General features: G+C 33.9%; 1 protein-coding gene across 18 annotated transcripts in view; it reads right to left on the bottom strand.

Moving 5' to 3' along the window:
• The window catches only part of ADGRL3 (adhesion G protein-coupled receptor L3), a 491,846-nt gene that overhangs the window by 398,776 nt on the left and 72,628 nt on the right, over window positions 1-20,442 (bottom strand). For 9 of the 18 annotated variants that reach the window (XM_063108129.1, XM_063108131.1, XM_063108128.1 and 6 more), the window contains exon 1: window positions 4,170-4,375. In XM_063108129.1, the coding sequence (XP_062964199.1) occupies window positions 4,170-4,360 (191 nt within the window). In that variant the 5' untranslated portion in view covers window positions 4,361-4,375. Of the gene's footprint in view, window positions 1-4,169; window positions 4,384-20,442 lie in introns of those variants that run through there. The other 9 variants (XM_063108120.1, XM_063108118.1, XM_063108117.1 and 6 more) reach the window with 2 other exon arrangements.

Below are 20,442 nucleotides of genomic sequence, written 5' to 3'. Positions count from 1 at the left end.
AATAAAATGTTGAGCAAATGATATAGCTGGTTGTTTTTTATCTGTGGAAAACATAGTTGTGTGGGCAGGAACCATGCCTGACTAATTTATCCATCGAACCCCAGAGTAACTGTCATAGTGAATTACACATTGTAGGCTTTCAAGTGTTGGTTAACAATTTAAATATTTCCATTAATAGCTGAACATGAAACCTAAGCTGAATTCTAAATGTAAAATTTCTGAAGTTATCCAGTTGCTAACAATCATTTTCACATTTAGATTCTAAAGTTATGTGTAATATTAAACAAAAAAAATTCTCTGAAATGTATAAATATAAAACAAAAGGAAAGAAACAGATACCACTCAGATAAAAGAGTTAATAAAGCTTTTAAGTGGCATGGCAAAATTAGAGAGTAAATTTATTTATTCATTTATGCATCAAAACTTGGTTTTAGGTAAAATCAACAGAAAATCTGTCCTCTAGAAGCCTATTATTTACTTTATACAAGGGAACTGTGTGATAACATAGACTTGTTACTGTTTAGATGCAATAAACAAAGATATAGATGATAATAAGTAAAATTAGAAGTTCTGAAAAGGATAAATAAATGTGATCTGACATTTTAACGAGACCTGTAGTAAGATAACGAAAGAGATGTAAAGCATGGAATATTTGGGGGGGGCGGGGGTTGGGTAGAATGGCTTGAGAACAAACTTGGATTTGAGAACAGTCGGTGCAATCTAGAAGGCAGTGAGGAAAGTGACTTCTCTAGAGCAGACAGCAGATTGGCTAGTTCTACGGGAGAAAAAATGAAAATCAAGAGTTGTATCCTTTTTAATTCAAGCTTCAAATTCTTTCACTTAAATTACATGTTAGCATACAGTTTAATTTATGCACTTGTTCAAGGTGTATTTGAAAATCTGCATGAAAGACATTTCATGTTTCTCCCTGCCTGTGATATCTGTCTAATGTATGAGGCTGAAGCAAGTTATGAAGCCTTTTTTTAAAAAACAAGGTTATGCAAGGATACAGAAATCATAATAATCTTTTTTTACTTAGTAATAATTCTCCCATAAGACATGCTTAAAAATGTTTAGACTCTGATATAGTATCGTTATCATTTTAGAAATTTAAATGAAAGAAAACATATTAATCTAAGATACCTTTTTAAAAAGTTGCTTTCCATCATAAATTCAGTTTAAATGCATTCATCTATTTAAACTGTCCATGTCATAATTAACAATATTAGCACTATTTAACATGCTGTGGTTGGCTTGACAGTGTAATTAAGTTCATTATAAAGCAGCTTATGTGGCCACGGCCATGCCATCTCTTGAGAACTTATAAAATGGAACCCAGTTCCTTCTCTCCAAGAGTCAAAAACACATACTTTGTACAAGTGTAAATGTAGTACATGTCACAGTCCAAATGCAAACACGGAACTTGCTTCCATGAAGAATTAACCATAGTTATTTCAGCTAACTGACAACTCTTACTCGAGAAACCATCAGGAGGCTTACACAAATGATTACTAAGGGTGTTTAAAACATTTTCACTCTGCAGATTTGTCATTTCATGTACACATCCATGTGGTTCAGTGTCCCCAGAGTATCCATTATAACTATTTTTTTGCAATATTACAAGATTAAGGGCTTATTTTGGGAGCTATTAATAATATCAATGAAAGGATTAAAATAATTCAGTGAAAATCATATAGAGATCAAAAAGCTAGTGAAGTTAATGCTTCTGCTATATTTTAAATGAAAACCTAATCACAGAAAAGCAGAATCTACTCCTCAACCTGAAATAGGAAGTACTTCCATAGATTTGGGTTTCAGGACATACGGCTGGGTTTCATGCCACTCCCCAAGGTCTCTGGCCCTTCCTCTAAGCCCTCCCTAGAAGAGAATTACTGTTGCTTGTTGGACCTATTTTTAGCACCAACAGGGGGAAATTGAAACCTCAAGGGCTGACTTATACAAATCCAGGGGCTGGACATGCTCAGTAGAAAGGGGTTATGTAACCCTAATAGCTGAGCATGCTTGGTAAAGTGACGCTAAAGAGCACAGAATATTCTCGAATATTTCTAGTGCATGTGATAGAATTTGCCCAATGAACATGCCCTAAAAGGAGACCAACTGAGCATGTGCAAGACTATGTTCCATAACTGGGACTCACCCCTTAATTGAATATTCATTTGATATCATGAATATGTATTAGATAGTGAAACTGGAGGGGTTGTTGCTCACTTTCCCGGAGCCAACCCTCACTTCACTGGCTGGGGTGTGTATGCTTTCTTTTCCTATCAATCTTCCTTTCATCAAGTGGCTGCTCACTCTCGAGCCAGTCTGCACTCTGTACTAAACTTTATGTGTGTATTTCTTACTTTTATATTCAACTTGGTGTGGGCCTTGCTCAGTCTCTGTATTTCTTATCTGTTATATTAAACCTGTTTTCATCTTCTACTGTGACTCTGCTCTTGAATTCTTTCCTGTGGCAGAGTCAAGAACTTAGTAAGAGGATGGGGTGGGCTGAGGCCAGCTATCAGGCCTCCTCAGACCCTTCCTCTGGCATCAAACCCACAGCCCAAATAGATTCTAAAGAATCCTATGTTTGGTTGTCTGACTGAAACAATAAAAAATAACAATTGAGTCATAGTGCCCATTCCATACTACCCATAGAAAACCACTTCTGAAATACCATTACAACATCTACATGGAATAAAACAATTAGAATTCTTTTAGGAATAACATAGTACTTAGGCACAGTTGGAGGTATGTCAAATATATAACCATGAGAGAGACACACAACAACGACAAAATGCAACCAAACTTTTATCAAGTGGAATTCCTCATTTTAAAATATTATTTTTCATTAACACTCACCTTAGCATGAGCTATTGTTTTAGTAATAGACAAACAACAGTTCTCAAGGTTTGCCATTATCCTTCAAGTATACTTCAAATGCTTTGATTATCAAAAACCTGGCATGTTATTATTGGTATTAATAACTTATACAATGGTAATTTATAAAAATAAAATACTGACTCTCTCAATATATTAATCAGTCACAAAAATACATATCAGAATTTTAAGTATCAAGAAAATAAAAGGTTAGAAATAAACAAGGCTTTTTGAAGTACAAGAAAATTAATCCTTGAAACCTACTGTTTTTAGACTTTAATTTGTTTAGTTTTACATATGCTATAGTTTTCCCTATATTTTAAGAACTCCTTAATTAATAGAAGGAAAAGAAAGGCCTAAATAGAAATGCTTATGAAAAAGCTGGCTTACTTAAGTAAGATAAATTCACTAAACAAATCGCTTATTATTTAAATATCTGTGAGTGAGTACTTGAAAGTATGAAGAATAGTTGAAAGTATGAAGGCTTATAGTAAATAAATGACTTCACTAATTTCTGAGAAAGCATGATAATAGTGAACAAATATTTAAGAGAAATTTAATATTTAGTTAATTTATCAAGAAATTTTAATATAATTTAAATATTCTATAGTATGGATTTCTATTGAACAGTCTTTTTAGAATCAAAGATCTTTTTCTTATCTAGTGATATTACTTGACACCTTAACTTAGATTATTTTAATATGGCAATTTAGATAGTTTAAATTAAATGAAACTATCTGATTAAATTAACTAATTAATGCACTGACCAGATAGCAAAGGAATGTTTTATTCATTGTTTTCCAAGGCCAAATAATCTTTAATCAATACCCTTTTACTGTATTTTGATTAATGATTATAAAACTTACCTATTAACTTAATTTTTATTTCTTTTTTGCTTTACTACACTGTTAAAATACACGATAGCAGTAAAATATTTTTTTCTTTAACTTTTGAAGAAAATTCTGTTTTTAAAATTGTGAAAAACACATTTAGTCTCTCATGCAATAAACCCAGTTCTGGAGAATACTATCAAAATAACAGCAATCAGATTAAACCATGAAACTTAATAAATATCTAATAAATTTTAATACTTTCCAAATGCTATTTGCAATTTCTAACACTGGCATTTTTCTAATATTGGGAATAGTCAAATATTCAAAAAATATTTCAAATTATCCTAGAATATGCAACATAATTTATGTTCCTACCGATGCTCAATTTGTCACACAAGCACATACTGAAGTTTTATGTTATATGCGCAAAGAAGAGTATTAGAAGTGTCATACCTTTGAGACATAATCTTATAGGCATCTGGCAGATAACAACGGATATTCTCCATCTGAGCAGGGTCAGAGTCACAAATTTTGTCATCAGTCCTCCCATAGTTGGCACTTTCAATCATGATAACGTCTGTTCCCGGACAGCGGAGCTCTATAGGGTAACTCTCACAGGAGAGCTCTCTGCGGACCACGGCCATCGGAATTGGGGCACGGCTGAAAGCTACGGAAAGGAGGAGGGAGAAAAAGAAGTCATATGTGAGGTTAAGAGTAACTAGAAATATCACCCAGGAAATCATCAACCAATATTTGTACTGCTGTTCATTTTAAATATACTTATTTAAGTAAAGTAGTCTATTTCACTTTGAAAACATAGGTTCATTGTTTTAGGTAATAATTAACATAATCAGTATACTTCATGAGTTAATTATAGAAATAATGAATGCTCATTGTTCTAAAAACTGAAGATTGGTAAGGAGAAAACTGTATTTTCCTTTAGCTCCCTCCCCATATCCTTCCCCCACTGTATAGAGGTAACCAGACCTTCCTATTACAATTTTGTACAGAAAAGCAGACGTTGTGTGTGTCCTCCTACCCCTCTTTTTACTTTATTTAGGTAAATTTTACTCAAGTAGTAAACCACTAACAATAAATATGATACTCAAGTAGTATCATATTAAACATATTGTTTGATACCTTGTATTATTTTATTAATTTAATAATATATGATAGAAATCTTTTCATTTCTAGATATAGTTTCCTTATTTTTAATAGCTACATTTAACATATGTGTGTATACATATACACAATTATTTAACTGGTAATATGCTCACGGGCATTTAGGAAGGTCTCAGTGTTTTTCTGTCATAATATTACGAAAAAGTACCTGTGCACCTTGGCTATGATATTTTGGAAAAAAAAAATCTAATTATCCAAATATATTTTATGGCATATTTCTAAAAATGAAACTGATGGGTCAAGGGGGAAACACATTTCCAATCTGGCAAATTTCACCAGATTTCAAAAAAAACTTAATAAAAATGTACACTTACACCAGCAGTAACTTTGGTGGACGTTACTGTTCAAAACTAAATATTAATAATTCTTTTAAATTTTGCCAATTTGATAGATGAAGAATGGTATAATATCTTTGTTTTAATGTGCACTACTTTATTTGTACAATGGAATATATTATCATATATTTAGCGACCCTTTCCATTTCTTTTATCTGTGAGTTGTTTGCTCACATTTATGCAAAGTCCGCTGATGTAAAAGTTCTTTGCATAGCAAGGACTAAACAGCTGTCCTTTATAATTGTGGAAAATAAGTTTTTCTAGTTTGTTGTTTCATTTTAGACATTTGCTGTACATATTTAATTTTTATACAGAAACGTAGCTATCATTTGATGTCAAGTCTAACACTTTCCCATGCCAAGATTGGGAATACAATGAGTACATTATTGGACGAAAGTCTAAAGTTTAACTGTAAAAAGTCCACAAGTCTTTAAAAGCACATAATTGAAATTCTAAATCAAATGTTACCAACTGTCAAATAACTTGATTTCCACATAAGAGAATCACTTATATAGAAACGTATGTGATAGCTTAAATTTTCATTGATAGTTGATTAACTCACTAACATGCACATACATAAAATCATGTATTTAAATAAATGCATACAATTTTTCTTGTGGCTTTTTTACTAAGCGTGGAGTGTGAAAGAAAAAGAAGGGAGGAGAGAAGCAGGGAATCAAAAAAGGGAGTGAGAAGGGAAAAAAGAAATTTTATAACTATAAATATGTTCACGTGAATCTTAGGAGAAAATATTGAGCTGTTTTTTTAAACATACCTATTATTTTAAAATTGAGAGTGACATGAGTTTTTAACTCATTTCTATGATATTTCAGAAAAAGTTTAACTGTACCACAGACCCCATACATAGCTTCTGAGCAGGTCACTTAGAGTTCGTCAAGCTGCACTGCATGGTTAATTCCATTTTGATTGGCATTCTCTCTCGCACACACATACATGCACAAGCACTCACAGAAGTATCTAGAATATTCACAGCATTAATCAAAGAGTGTTAACATAATTAGAGTTTGATTGTAACATCATTTTTAAAGTATGTTCTTGAGTCAACCTTTGGCAGGGTATTCTAATAACAGAGACACTGAATTTTTGAAACATACATTTCTGCTGTTCCTAAAATGATATATCTTTGTCATTCAGAAATTGGATGGTTGTTTAAACATGAAGTCCTTTTTAATACTGATATTCTGTTTTTATGGATAAATACATTTTGGGATAAATATATTTTATGGATAAATATATTTTTATGGATAAATATATTTTCATTAATTCATAATTCATAAATATATTTCCATTTCATTCAATGGAATCATTGAATAATAAAAATGTTCCAATTCATGAATACAGTTTCATGATTTCGGTCAGTTTAAATGGAATCATAGAGGTGTTTTTACTTCCATAAAACATCCTTAAAAATCAGAATTTCCAAAATATTTTACAGTAAAAGTTTTCACATTTGTTAGGAGACAAGTTGTTTCTCAACTTTGGTATAACCATTTTTTAAAAATTACATTGAAACTGCTTCCAGACATCAAATTCATCTGGCTATATTATAGTGACTTAACCAGTCAATTAAGTTAAAAAAACAAGTTAATTTAACAAGGAAACAACAAATAAGCAAATCATACTGTCAAAGCATTTGTTTGACTAAATGGACAATTTGGTTGATTAAACTCATCATCAATCTTGTCAAAACACTGACATAGCTTTAATCTGGGTCTTCACTGTCAAAAATATGATTTAGAACCAGAAACTAGACAGTTTCAAAGACAACTAAAATGGAGGATATAATTTTCCATGTTTATCTTTTGGGCCGGAAAAAAATGGTCCAAAAGTATAGATATGGCAATTTTTACAGAAAACCAAGGTAGATTTGGGGATACTGTCTTCCATGTAACATATAATTGCATTTGTATCAGTAATCCAGTACAAACTGCACTCTGGAAATGGTGGATGCTTTGTTTGAAAGAATGTATTACCAGAAACTGCTCTATAACATTATCTAATTTGCTATTTAAATTACTTTTAATTATACTGCTAAAGGTTTTAATCAGCAACCACAGTCCAAAGGGGTGGGGGAATGGTTGTTTTTTTTTTTTTTTTTTTTTGCCTTTTTTGTGACCGGCACTCAGCCAGTGAGTGCACCGGCCATTCCTATATAGGATCCGAACCCGCGGCGGGAGCGTCGCCTCGCTCCCAGCGCCGCACTCTCCGAAGTGCGCCACGGGCTCGGCCCAGGTTTAAGTTAAAAGTATACCTTTTTACCATTCAGTTATCACACTACCAGTGGGAAGATTTTGGTTTCAAGAGAAAAAGGCTAAGATAAAGAAAATGCCAACAATTCAAATTCAAGGTTGCCAGTCAAATATTATACTGAATGTTGTGACAGGGTAATACTGCATTGAGCATTGTAAAGTTGCTTATGGGAAAATAATTTGGGGCAAAGAAGGCATATACATACCTTCTTGAGCTTCCTCCCATGTTTATCCCATGAGTTAATGTAAAAACAAGGAACACAGTGTCACCCACCCATCAGGTGTGTAATAGATATCTGCTGAATAAATTGGAAAAGCTTTAGATGTGAAATCTGGTAAGCTCTGGTAGGATGCTGCTCTTTGGAATGACCCAGTGACCATGGGACTGACTAAAGGAACATGAACTAATCTAAACTTCTCTGCTAAAGACGGACAGAACCTCAGGAAATCCTTAAATTCCATGTCAAACATACATCTAACAAAAAGTGCTCCTGACCACAGAAAACTGAGGAAAGCAAGAAAAACAAAAATGCTAAATAATAAGAACTCGTTTCACCGGAAATCATTCATTCTTTCCTCCTTTTCTAAGGTTTCAGCCACTATTGTTGAGACCCCTTTCTTTTTCTGTTTCCCCTTTCTTTGGGATCTTTTCTCTACTGTTAAGCCTGCTGAGTGATGTTTGACTCAATATGCTACAAGTTCTTGGTGAAATGGTACATGATGATAACTAAAGATACCAGTATAGGGATGGAAGTCAGGAAGCTAGAAGCTGGTGACCAAACAAGAGTCAGATGATTCCTCCTGGACCCCAAGGTCAGAGACTTGCCAGGATAATTCTAGGGCATTAGAGAGAGGCTTTCAAAGAACAGAGTGCTACTTGAAACACAGGATTATAGGACAAAGAATATCAACAGGAATAAGTAAAATACTAAATACAAGCCTAACTGGTGAGCTCAGTTGGTGAGAGTGCAGTGCTGATAACACCAAGGTCAAGGGTTCAGATCCCTGTACCCTGCACCACCAATAATTATAAGAAAAAAAGCCTCTTTGGAAAATTTTTAAAAAATGAAAATGAAACAGATATGCTTCCTTCTGAGAAAGAAGTTAATTAAAATATTTGTAAATCAAGGCTAATGATTCGAAAAGAGTTTCTTAATTATAGACAAAGACACATATCTGGAAGTGGACATGTTTCTAGTTATTGGCAATGCCTTTGAAAAATACTTCATTACTTAAATGCTGCCAAAAAGCAAGTATTACCAATTTTAAGTTTCAGCAGAGCCTTTGACATAATTTTCTTAAATACATACATTTTCTCTTTGCCATTTTACATGCCAACACATTATCTAAATTTTTTAAAATGTGCTCTGAAAATCTAGTCCAAAATACTTGGCAGTGAAAATAATATTGGAAACCCAATGAATTATTATCCCATCATCCACGGTCTTTAAAAGTACATCTGTTACCAGTAAGTTTCTAATACATTGAGTTTCAACAACTCTGCTTCAACAAAGAATGCATATAATTTAAATTATATTTTACCATTTAATTAAGTGTAATTTAGCAACAATTAAAACTGACACCCCGAAGAATAACCAAAAGCAATCATGTTCTGAGGTCAAAAAGAAAAGCATGAAATTTAGATGGTTTAATATAAAATTTTGGAAATTACAGAAAACAATTAATGCTCAACTATTCTTTTGACTTACGGAGCTTCAGCATGAAGCAGTGCCTTCAAATGAAATTGCCAATGCAGAGATTGCCTAAAAATGTAGCAAGTGTTTGAATAAAATAATTGATATGTAGTTGCAATAACTTTTCAACATTTAATAAAATTATATTCCACATTATCTTCCAATTATATTCAAGGGGAATAAACTCTCTAAAACTGTGTCATATCACAATTTTCCCAATCTTCTTCTAAATGTCAAAAACTCCAAACTGGCAGTTCAACATGTTCTTAAAAGTAAGAACTATAAATTCAAGATAAACAAGAATCCAGTAAAAAGAATCATATAATTCAAATGAAATAAAAAAGGTATGCCAATTTAATTCTAAATGCATATTGGTCACCAATTTAATTCTAAATGCAAATAGAGCACTGGGAGTTATTAAACACAAGACACGGGTGTTGTCTAATGTCTCTGTCCACATTAGGTCTCCACATTAGAGGCCTAGGAGTGGCCTATACAGAATGGAGTTCCTAGAGTCTGGCAGAGGGAGCTTCAGACTTAGAACATGAAACTAAGAAAATGATAAAAATTCATGTGAGTGTAGCAAGGTTCCAAAAGGCAAGACATGGTATTTATGATCATTAAAACCAAAAGGTTACAGGATAATAACAAGATCAGATGGAGAAAAGTTCAGAGCAGGGGAGAAGAGACAGGAAGATGACTCAGAACAAAAGTACTGAGACTTTAGAAGCTTATAGTTAAAGGAACAATGCATACATGCCTAAGCAAGGCTTATAACATTATAAAGCACAATGAATTATGTGGAACAGATAAAAGTACTTTAAGGATTTCAAGGAAATGAAGTAATCAACATGTGTTAGTGTGCTTAAAAAAGATTTTTTGAAGGAAGCAGACTTGAGTTGGCCCTTAAAGATAAAACAATATGTGTAGGAGAGGAGATAGTAAAATATTCCAGGCAGAAAGTCTGAGCAAAAAAAGATATATTCACAAGCAAATCAGGAGCAGAAAAAAACAGTAGTCAAAATTGGAGACAGCCTTAAAGTCAGATTCAGAATACAGTCCAAATTATTTCAGGCACTAGAAGATTACAGTCTAATACAATGGCACAATAATAATATTAATAAAATTAATCTTAAAAATCATTAGCCAATAGATTATCTAAATAGATTAGAGCGAAAGATAAGAGAGTCTATGAAATAATGAGAAAGATACTGCAATGAGCTCTTTACAGTGATATAACAATAATTGGTAGTGTTGAGTGTTTTTTGGGTGCTGGTACTTTAAAAATATCACTTAATTTCAAACTCCCAACAATAAAAGAGTTTGGCAATATCGTCATCCCCATTTACCTCACCAGGAAACTGTGGCTTAGACAGAGATGGTAAGAATGGGAGGCATGAACTAGAAAGTTACAGAGGTAAGACACAGAGGTGAGATGCAATGATTCTCCCTGAGTGTCACACAGAAACTCAGAGAAAACAGAGAAAACAGCAGAAGGGGACTTCTCTCAGGAAATACATAAGGCAATATGAAAATATCACACCAATAAAGCTAATGGATTTCCATTCCGTTAGTGAAATGAAGTCTAATTCCTGAATATAAAATGTAAGTTAGGCAAAGGCTTTTTTTTCTTCTTCTTAACAGAACCAAACATAATGGAGTACACTATTACTATTTTCAGAATTTTAAGTATGTCCTAACATTTCGATATTATACCATAAAAATTAATATGACAGTTTTCTTTGCGTAAAAATCTACTGTGGTAAGATAGAAAATCACTACTTTAATTTTAAAATGTGACGTTCATTCTCAAATGTAGTCATACTTTTATAGCAGCATATAGATACATAATGTTCACTGCAAATCAACCAGTTTGGTTTATGTAATTCTTATGGGGAAGCTTAAAAAATCTGTAATCATGCAGATTTTAACAGAAGAAGCATACAGGCATATACCTCAGAGATATTGTGCGTTTTGTTCCAGACCACCACAAAAAAGCAAATATAGCAATAAAGGGAATCAAACAAATTTTTAGGTTTACAGTGCATATTAAAGTTATATTTATATCACACTGTAGTCTATAGTGTGCAACAGCACTATATCTAAAACCATATACATAGCTCAATTGAAAAAATATTTATTACCAAAAATTGCTAATGATCATCTGAGCCTTCAGTGAGTCGTAATTGTTTTGCTGATGGAGGGTCTTGCCTTGATGTCAGTGGCTGCTGACTGATCATAATGGGGTGGCTGTGGCAGTTTCTTAAAATAAGACAACAGTAATAAAGTTTGCTGCATCCATTGACACTTCCTTTTCCAAAAAATTTTCCTGTAGAATGCAATGTTGTTTGATAACATGTTACCCAAAGTAGAACTTCTTTCAAAACTGAAGCCGATCATTTCAAATCCTGCTACTGCTTTATTAAGTTGAGATAATGTTCTAAATCCTTTGTTATTTATTCACCCAGAGTCATCAGAGGAATCACTATCTATGGCAGCTATAGCCTTACCAAATATATTTCTTAAATAATAAGACTTGAAAGTCAAAATTACTCCTTGATCCCTAGGCTGCAGAATGGATGTTGTGTTAGCAGACATGAAAACAACGTTAATTTCCCTGTACATCTCTATCAGAGCTCTTGGGTGACCAGACACATTGTCAATAAACAATAATTTTTGAAAGGAATCATTTTTCTAAACTGGGTCTCAACAGTGGGCTTAAAATATTCAGTGAGCCATGCTGTAAACAAATAACGCTGTCATCCAGGCTTTGTTGTTCCACTGATAGAGCACAGGCAGAGCATATTTAGGATAATTCTTAAGGGCCCTAGGATTTTCAAAATGGTAAATGAGCATCGGCTTCTACTTCAAGTCACCAACTGCACTAGCTCGTAACAAGAGAGTCTGTGCTTTGAAGCTTTGCAGCCAAGTATTGACTTTTCTTCTCTAGCTATGAAAGCACTAGATGGCATCTTCTTCCAATAGAAGGCTGTTTTGTCTACACTGAAAATCTGTTTACTGTAGGCACCTTCATCAATTATCCTAGCTAGATCTTCTGGATGACTTGCTGAAGCTTCTGCACCAGCACCTGCTGCTTCACCTTGCACTTTCCTAAACCTCATGACCCAACAATCTCTGCTGGCTTCAAAATTCTCTTCTGCAGCTTCCTCACCTCTCTCAGCCTTCACAGAATTGAAGACAGTTAGAGCCTTGCTCTGCATTAGACTTTGTCTTTAGGGAATGCTGTGGCCGGTTTTCAATCCAGACCACTAAAACTTTCTCCATATCAGCAATAAGGTTGTTTAGCTTTCTTATCATTCATGCGTTCACTGGAAGAGCACTCTGAACTTCCTACAAGAACTTTTCCTTTGCACTCACAACTTGGCTAACTGGCACAAGAGGCTTAGCTTTCGATGAATCTCAGCTTTCAACACGCCTTCCTCACTAAGCTTAATCATTTCTATCTTTTGATTTAAAGCCAGAGATGTGTGATCTTCTTTTCACACGAACGCTTAGGGGTAATCGCAGGGTTATTAACTGCCCTAATTTCAGTATTGTTGTATCCCAGGGAATAGGGCAGCCTGAGGAGAGGAAGAGCAGCCGGTCAGTGGAGTAGTCTGAACATACACGTTTACTGATTAGCTTCACCATCTTAAATGGGTGCAGCTCATGGTGCCCCAAAACAATCACAATAGTAACATCAAAGGTCACTGATCACAGATCACCATAACAGATATAATAATAATGGAAAACGTTTGAGAGACTGTGAGAATTACTAAAGCACGACACAGAGACACGAAGTGAGCACATGCTTCTGGGAAAATCGCACCAATACACTTGCTGGATACAGGGTTGCCACAAACCTCTAATTTGTAAAAAACAAGGTATCTGTGAACCACGATAAAATGAGGTATCCATGTATAGGAAATGTAGTAAAGGATAAACATAAGTTTTGAATAAACAGTTCTGAAAAAGCAGTTCACAGGTAAAGCTATACAGAATTTTAATTTTGAAGGAAAGGAAAAGAGTTAGTAAATAGCAAATAAAAGCTCTATTGCATTGCACATGCTGTTCAGAAATGCACAAGAAACATCTTCTCACATTCTCCCCTGCCTCCCTCTTCTTCCTCCCTCCCTCCTCCCTTCCCCTTCTCTCTCTTTCTCCAAAACACACACACACACACACACACACACACACACTCTCTCTCTCATACAATATTCATTGGAAAGGATGAAGAGCTTTCAGTGGCATCTAACTTCTTGTTTTGTTTTGTTTTGTCCTTAACGGAAGTAATGGTTAGGCATTTCTTTCTAATTCAGCAGGATAAATCATCCACAGTACAGACGTTGTTATAACCTCTTTCTGTATAACCTTCGACATCGAAAAACATATATGAAAGTGTTTATAAATCCTTTATCCACAAGCTTCACAATGGCTTTATCATAGAAAACATGCCCCTTTACTCACCCAATCAGGGTGGAACTGTTACAGTCTATGTAATCCACCTGAGATTAGGACAAGAAGCCTAACCCTGAAGAGTCTGACCAAACATGTATTTTCATATTGTTATGTTTTCTCACTAAAGTTTTCTGTCGCCTGTTTATAGTAGCTAGAAGTTGACATTCTTTCCATTAGAATATATTTGTTAGAGATAAATCTGCAAATGGACTATGCTGCTTGCAAATCAAATGCTTATTCTTTATTTTCTCCCAGTCAAAGTTTTTATTAGCAATGTTTTCAAACAAATAAATTTTCATTAAGAAGCTGACTAGACACTAACTGCTAAATGTAAATCCCAATGAATCTCTTTTTAGTGATATCGGTATAGGATGACTCTATTAACCAACCAAATCTTTCAACCTTTGAAAGCCCAGATCTTTGCCAAATGCTAGAAATGTGGAACAGGAAGAGTAGCCAGCTAGATTTTTTTTTTTTTCATAAAATTTTTTTTTTTTTTCATAAACAGTGATGACGATTTTCTGTCTAAAACAGGAAAAAAAATTCAGAATGAGAGAGACACTAGCTAAAATAAAACCATCAATCCCAGGCAAACATAAAACCCCAAACAAAACAAAACAAGACAAAATAACCACGCAGCACACATTAAATTATTCTGGATACTACTGAAGATCTGAGTGAACATAAAATCTGTCTCACTAGTTGAAGAAGCAACTCTCACTTCTCCCAAGCTTTGCCATAAAACCATAGGAAAGAGTCTGAATGAATAGATTTTTACCTTCTCTCTAACAGAAGGAAAACAAAAACATTCCGAAAGGAAGAAAAACAGCTCACACACATAAGTTCTGAAGCCTCATGAACCAACTTCAAAAACTACATAAAAATATCACAGAAAACAGGTGATAAAGACTATACCAAGGATCATTTGCATAATGGGGTAAATTGTCATGAAATGACACAGGGTACAGAAAGCACTCATATATGTTCAGCTCAACCACAAAATATACCATTGAGGTTATTAAAACAAATTTTTCTGCCTATGAAAAAAAGAATAGAAAGTCTTTACATAATACATTTTCAGGGCCACACAGCAAGTTTCTAGAAATGGATTCAAACAAAACTTCCACACATCTATACCAATGTTTCCTCAATTCACTAAGCAAATAATTAAACATAAAAATAAGTTGGAAAGGAAAAACTAATTTCCAAAGTGGTAGTCAAGAAATACATATTCTGACATTCCTGAATGATAAACATCAATCCTTCACTTCAGTGGTTAACTTCATTTATTCATTCAACAAAAAAATTGAGCACTAGTTAAGTACTGTATGCTGTTTGAGGTGGTGGGTACTCAGTGGTCAACAAAACATTGATTCATCACCATATGGAATTTACAATATAGATGCAAACAGGGGATGAATATTAAAAACAATTAAATACACAAGTAATTAAATAATGCCAAAATATCCATGAGAAATATGATGGAGAAACAAAATCAGACACCATGAGATAAAATAGCACAGTTTCATCAACAGCTAACTTGAACACCATTTCTGTCTCTGGTTTTCCCAAGAAAGTGGGAGTTTCCAACATGATTTTAAACAAGAGTATTTAAAAGTTACTAAAACACAAGTGTAAAATCTCATAAAGTGTCTTTTCTCTATGTTATTAAAAATGATTTGTCTCATTAAGTCTTGCTAAAACCCTTAGTGGAGGAAGTTGAATATTATTAAAAATAGACATTTAACTGAATCAATAAGTTGTTGAAAGGGAGAGCAGAAAGGATGATTAAATTCACAAATGGCTTTCTGTGATTCACACCAAGACAGGATAACGGAAGGGATAAACTAGATTCCTTTTTTCACTTTGATCAAAACAAATCATGTTTCAAGAATATTAAAACACAGGTGGTAAGAGAAGATTTTCAGATCTTGGATTTAATTGGTGTAAAATGTAATAAATATTCCTTTTAAAAAAGGCAGCTGTAAAAAGATGCTTGCAACGTTTTATAATAATATATGGGGTCCTTTAATACTAATAATAAATAATATAGTGAGGTATTCTAATATGAATTTGTCAAAAACACTATTTCTAAAAGTTTATATGAGCAAAGATCTCTTGTAAATTATCATTTTAGGATTCTTTCTTTTTTAAAAAAAAAAAAAAAAAGATGACCGATAAGGGGATCCTAACCCCTGACATGGTGGTGTCAGCACCACGCTCTCCCAAGTGAGCTAACCAGCCATCCCTATATAGGGATCCGAACCCGTGGCTTTGGTGCCATCAGCACCACACTCTCCCAAGTGAGCCACAGGCCAGCCCTTATGATTATTTCAAGTGAAATAAAAGTTACTTTTTATGAAATAATCCTTTTAATGCCTAAAAATGTACCCCAACACCAAGAAATATATCTATCATTAGAAATACATGAATTCAAAATTATTTTGTGAGTTGACACAACTTTCTGTCAAACCACACTGGATTCATTAAAGTGAACTTTAATTATATACTTCTGATCATATATTTTCATATTTATTGACCACTTGGCTATCCTCTAATATTTCCAAGATCCTTATTTGACGTCGATTATTGTTGATATATTTCCCTACTCTCCAAATAGGATTCTGTTCTTAATATTTGAAATAGAAGACTTTTTTTCACTTAAATTGCTCACTGAATTTAAACGCTAAGTTATTAAGAAGGCATTTTACCACTATTTTATTATTTCAAAATTAAAATCTGAACTTAATTATTATAGTTCTAAAGTGATACACTGATAAATATTTATGCATGATGATTACATATATATACCTTATTGCAATTATTCCATTTATTTATGCTGTTTTTTCAATATGTACAAGATATCAAAATCATATATATAAAAGCACATATATTATATATGCATGTGTATATATACATACACACACACAGATGCACATGTGATTGCTTTATATAAAATACACATTTTTAGTTATTTTTCCAGTACTACTGATGGTTTAGTTTAGGTCTGATTGAGTCATTCTTTCTCCTAGTTTGATTTGAAGCTTACTTTCAAGGTGACGGGGTAGGTGTAAATGCCCTAGGCATAACAGAGTGTCAGAGGCCGCTTGGTTTGAGAACGAAAGTATTTCATTTTAAAGAAACAATTTTTTAAAATGATTATTAATGCATTGTTTAATGTACTTCCTTTTTTTTTTTATATTCTTTTTCACCCAAAGTTGTGCATTGTTTTTCCGCCTACCTGAGCTTTCAAGATACTTGGTGATATCAAATATCATTCCATAATTAAATGTGAATAATATCCTGTGTTTCAAAATTATATGCTTTCTGTGGTTATATTTTACATCTGTCCAAGCCTGTAGCATACTGAATACAGTTTAGAGGACTTTCTATAGATATTTGTTGAATGTAGATCAGCAAAAGTATTCTTCTTTCATTCTCTACATTTACCAATTCCAATTAAACAGCCTTCTTATCCAAAGACTCTCCAAAAAGATTCTAGTTCACAAATTGATGGGACATATGAACTAATAGATTTCTATTTCACAGAACAATGATTTAATTTTACATGAATATCAATTTATTTATTTTTATTTTTTTAATTTTTTTTTCATTCTCAGTGGTTTTATTTTTTTTTATTTTTTTAATTTTATTTTGTCGATATACATTGTGGCTGATTATTGCTCCCCATCACCAAAACCTCCCTCCCTTCTCCTCCCCCCCTCCCCCACAACAATGTCCTTTCTGTTAGCTTGTCGTATCCACTTCAAGTAATTGTGGTTGTTATATCTTCTTCCCACCCCACCCCCCCCAGTTTGTGTGTGTGTGTGTGTGTGTGTGTGTGTGTGTGTCTGAATTTATATATTAATTTTTAGCTCCCACCAATAAGTGAGAACATGTGGTATTTCTCTTTCTGTGCCTGACTTGTTTCACTTAATATAATTCTCTCAAGGTCCATCCATGTTGTTGCAAATGGCAGTATTTCATTCGTTTTTAAGGCTGAGTAGTATTCCATTGTGTAGATGTACCACATTTTCCGTATCCACTCATCTGATGATGGACATTTGGGCTGGTTCCAACTCTTGGCTATTGTAAAGAGTGCTGCGATGAACATTGGGGAACAGGTATACCTTCGACTTGATGATTTCCATTCCTCTGGGTATATTCCCAGCAGTGGGATAGCTGGGTCGTATGGTAGATCTATCTGCAATTGTTTGAGGAACCTCCATACCATTTTCCATAGAGGCGGCACCATTTTGCAGTCCCACCAACAATGTATGAGAGTTCCTTTTTCTCCGCAACCTCGCCAGCATTTATCGTTCAGGGTCTTTTGGATTTTAGCCATCCTAACTGGGGTTAGATGGTATCTCAGTGTGGTTTTGATTTGCATTTCCAGGATGCTGAGTGATGTTGAGCATTTTTTCATATGTCTGTTGGCCATTTGTATATCTTCCTTAGAGAAATGCCTACTTAGCTCTTTTGCCCATTTTTTAATTGGGTTGCTTGTTTTCTTCTTGTAAAGTTGTTTGAGTTCCTTATATATTCTGGATATTAATCCTTTGTCAGATGTATATTTTGCAAATATTTTCTCCCACTCTGTTGGTTGTCTTTTAACTCTGTTAATTGTTTCTTTTGCTGTGCAGAAGCTTTTTAGTTTGATATAATCCCATTTGTTTATTTTTCCTTTGGTTGCCCGTGCTTTTGGGGTCGTATTCATGAAGTCTGTGTCCAGTCCTATTTCCTGAAGTGTTTCTCTTATGTTTTCTTTAAGAAGTTTTATTGTTTCAGGGTATATATTTAAATCCTTAATCCATTTTGAGTTGATTTTAGTATACAGCAAGAGGTATGGATCTAGTTTCATTCTCCTGCATATGGATATCCAGTTATCCCAGCACCACTTGCTGAAGAGGAAGTCCCTTCCCCAGTGAATAGGCTTGGTGCCTTTCTCAAAGATCAGATGGCAGTAAGTGTGTGGGTTGATTTCTGGATTCTCTATTCTATTCCATTGGTCAGTGTGTCTGTTTATATGCCAGTACCATACTGTTTTGGTTATTATAGCTTTTTAGTATAGCTTAAAGTCAGGTAGTGTTATGCCTCCAGCTTTATTTTTTTTTTGCTCAGCATTGCTTTGGCTATGCGTGGTCTTTTATTGTTCCATATAAATGTGTGGATAGTTTTTTCCATTTCTGAGAAAAATGTCTTTGGAATTTTGATGGGGATCTTATTGAATTTGTATATCACTTTGGGTAGTATGGACATTTTCACTATGTTGATTCTTCCAATCCAAGACCATGGGATATCTTTCCATCATCTTGTATCCTCTCTAATTTCTCTCAGCAGTGGTTTGTAGTTCTCATTATAGAGATTTTTCATCTCCTTGGTTAACTCAATTCCTAAGTATTTTATTTTTTTGGTGGCTATTGTAAATGGGCAGGCTTTCTTGATTTCTCTATCTGCATGCTCACTATTGGAGAAAAGAAATGCTACTGATTTTTGTGTGTTGATTTTGTATCCTGCTACTGTGCTGAAATCATTTATCAATTCCAGCAGTTTTTTTGTAGAGGTTTTAGGCTGTTCGATATATAGGATCATGTCATCTGCAAACAGGGACAGTTTGACTTCATCTTTTCCAATCTGGATGTCCTTTATTTCCTTCTCTTCTCTGATTGCTCTGGCTAGTACTTCCAACAGTATGTTGAATAGAAGTGGTGAGAGTGGGCATCCTTGTCTAGTTCCTGTTCTTAAAGGAAAAGCTTTCAGCTTTTCCCAATTCAGGATAATATTGGCAGTGGGTTTGGCATATATGGCTTTAATTATGTTGAGATACTTTCCCTCTATACCTAACTTATAGAGGGTCTTTGTCATGAATGAGTGCTGAACTTTATCAAATGCTTTTTCAGCATCTATAGAGATGATCATATGGTCCTTGTGTTTGAGTTTATTAATATGGTGTATCACATTTATTGATTTGCATATGTTGAACCAACCTTGCATCCCTGGGATGAATCCCACTTGATCGTGATGAATAATTTTACATATGTGTTACTGTATTCTGTTTGCTGGTATTTTAGTGAGGATTTTTGCATCTATATTCATCAAGGATATCGGCCTGTAGTTTTCTTTTTTGGTTATATGTTTACCTGGTTTTGGTATAAGGATGATGTTTGCTTCATAGAATGAGTTTGGGAGATTTGCGTCCGTTTCAATCTTTTGGAATAGTTTGTAAAGAATCGGTGTCAATTCCTCTTTGAATGTTTGGTAAAATTCTGCTGTGAATCCATCTGGTCCTGGGCTTTTCTTTGTTGGGAGCCTTCTGATAACAGCTTCAATCTCCTTTATTGTTATTGGTCTGTTCAAATTTTCTACGTCTTCCTGGTTCAGTTTTGGGAGCTTTTGTGTGTCCAGAAATTTATCCATTTCCTCCAGATTTTCAAATTTGTTGGCGTATAGTTGTTTATAGTAGTCTCGAATGATTCCTTGTATTTCATATGAATCAGTTGTAATATCGCCTTTTTCATTTCTAATTTTTGTTATTTGAGTCTTCTCTCTTCTTTTTTTTGTTAGCCATGCTAATGGTTTGTCAATTTTATTTATCTTTTCAACAAACCAACTTTTTGATTCGTTGATCTTTTGAATTGTTTTTTGGGTTTCAATTTCATTCAGTTCTGCTCTGATCTTAATGATTTCCTTCTGTCTGCTAACTTTAGGTTTGGATTGTTCTTGTTTTTCTAGTTCTTTGAGGAGAAGTGTTAGGTTGTTCACTTGCCATCTTTCCATTCTTCTGAAG

This window comes from Cynocephalus volans, chromosome 9 (genome assembly GCF_027409185.1).
Source record: "Cynocephalus volans isolate mCynVol1 chromosome 9, mCynVol1.pri, whole genome shotgun sequence".
NCBI classification, from domain to species: Eukaryota; Metazoa; Chordata; class Mammalia; order Dermoptera; family Cynocephalidae; genus Cynocephalus; species Cynocephalus volans.
Note: the sequence above shows the minus strand (reverse complement) of the source record. Positions and strands in the feature narration are given on the sequence as shown.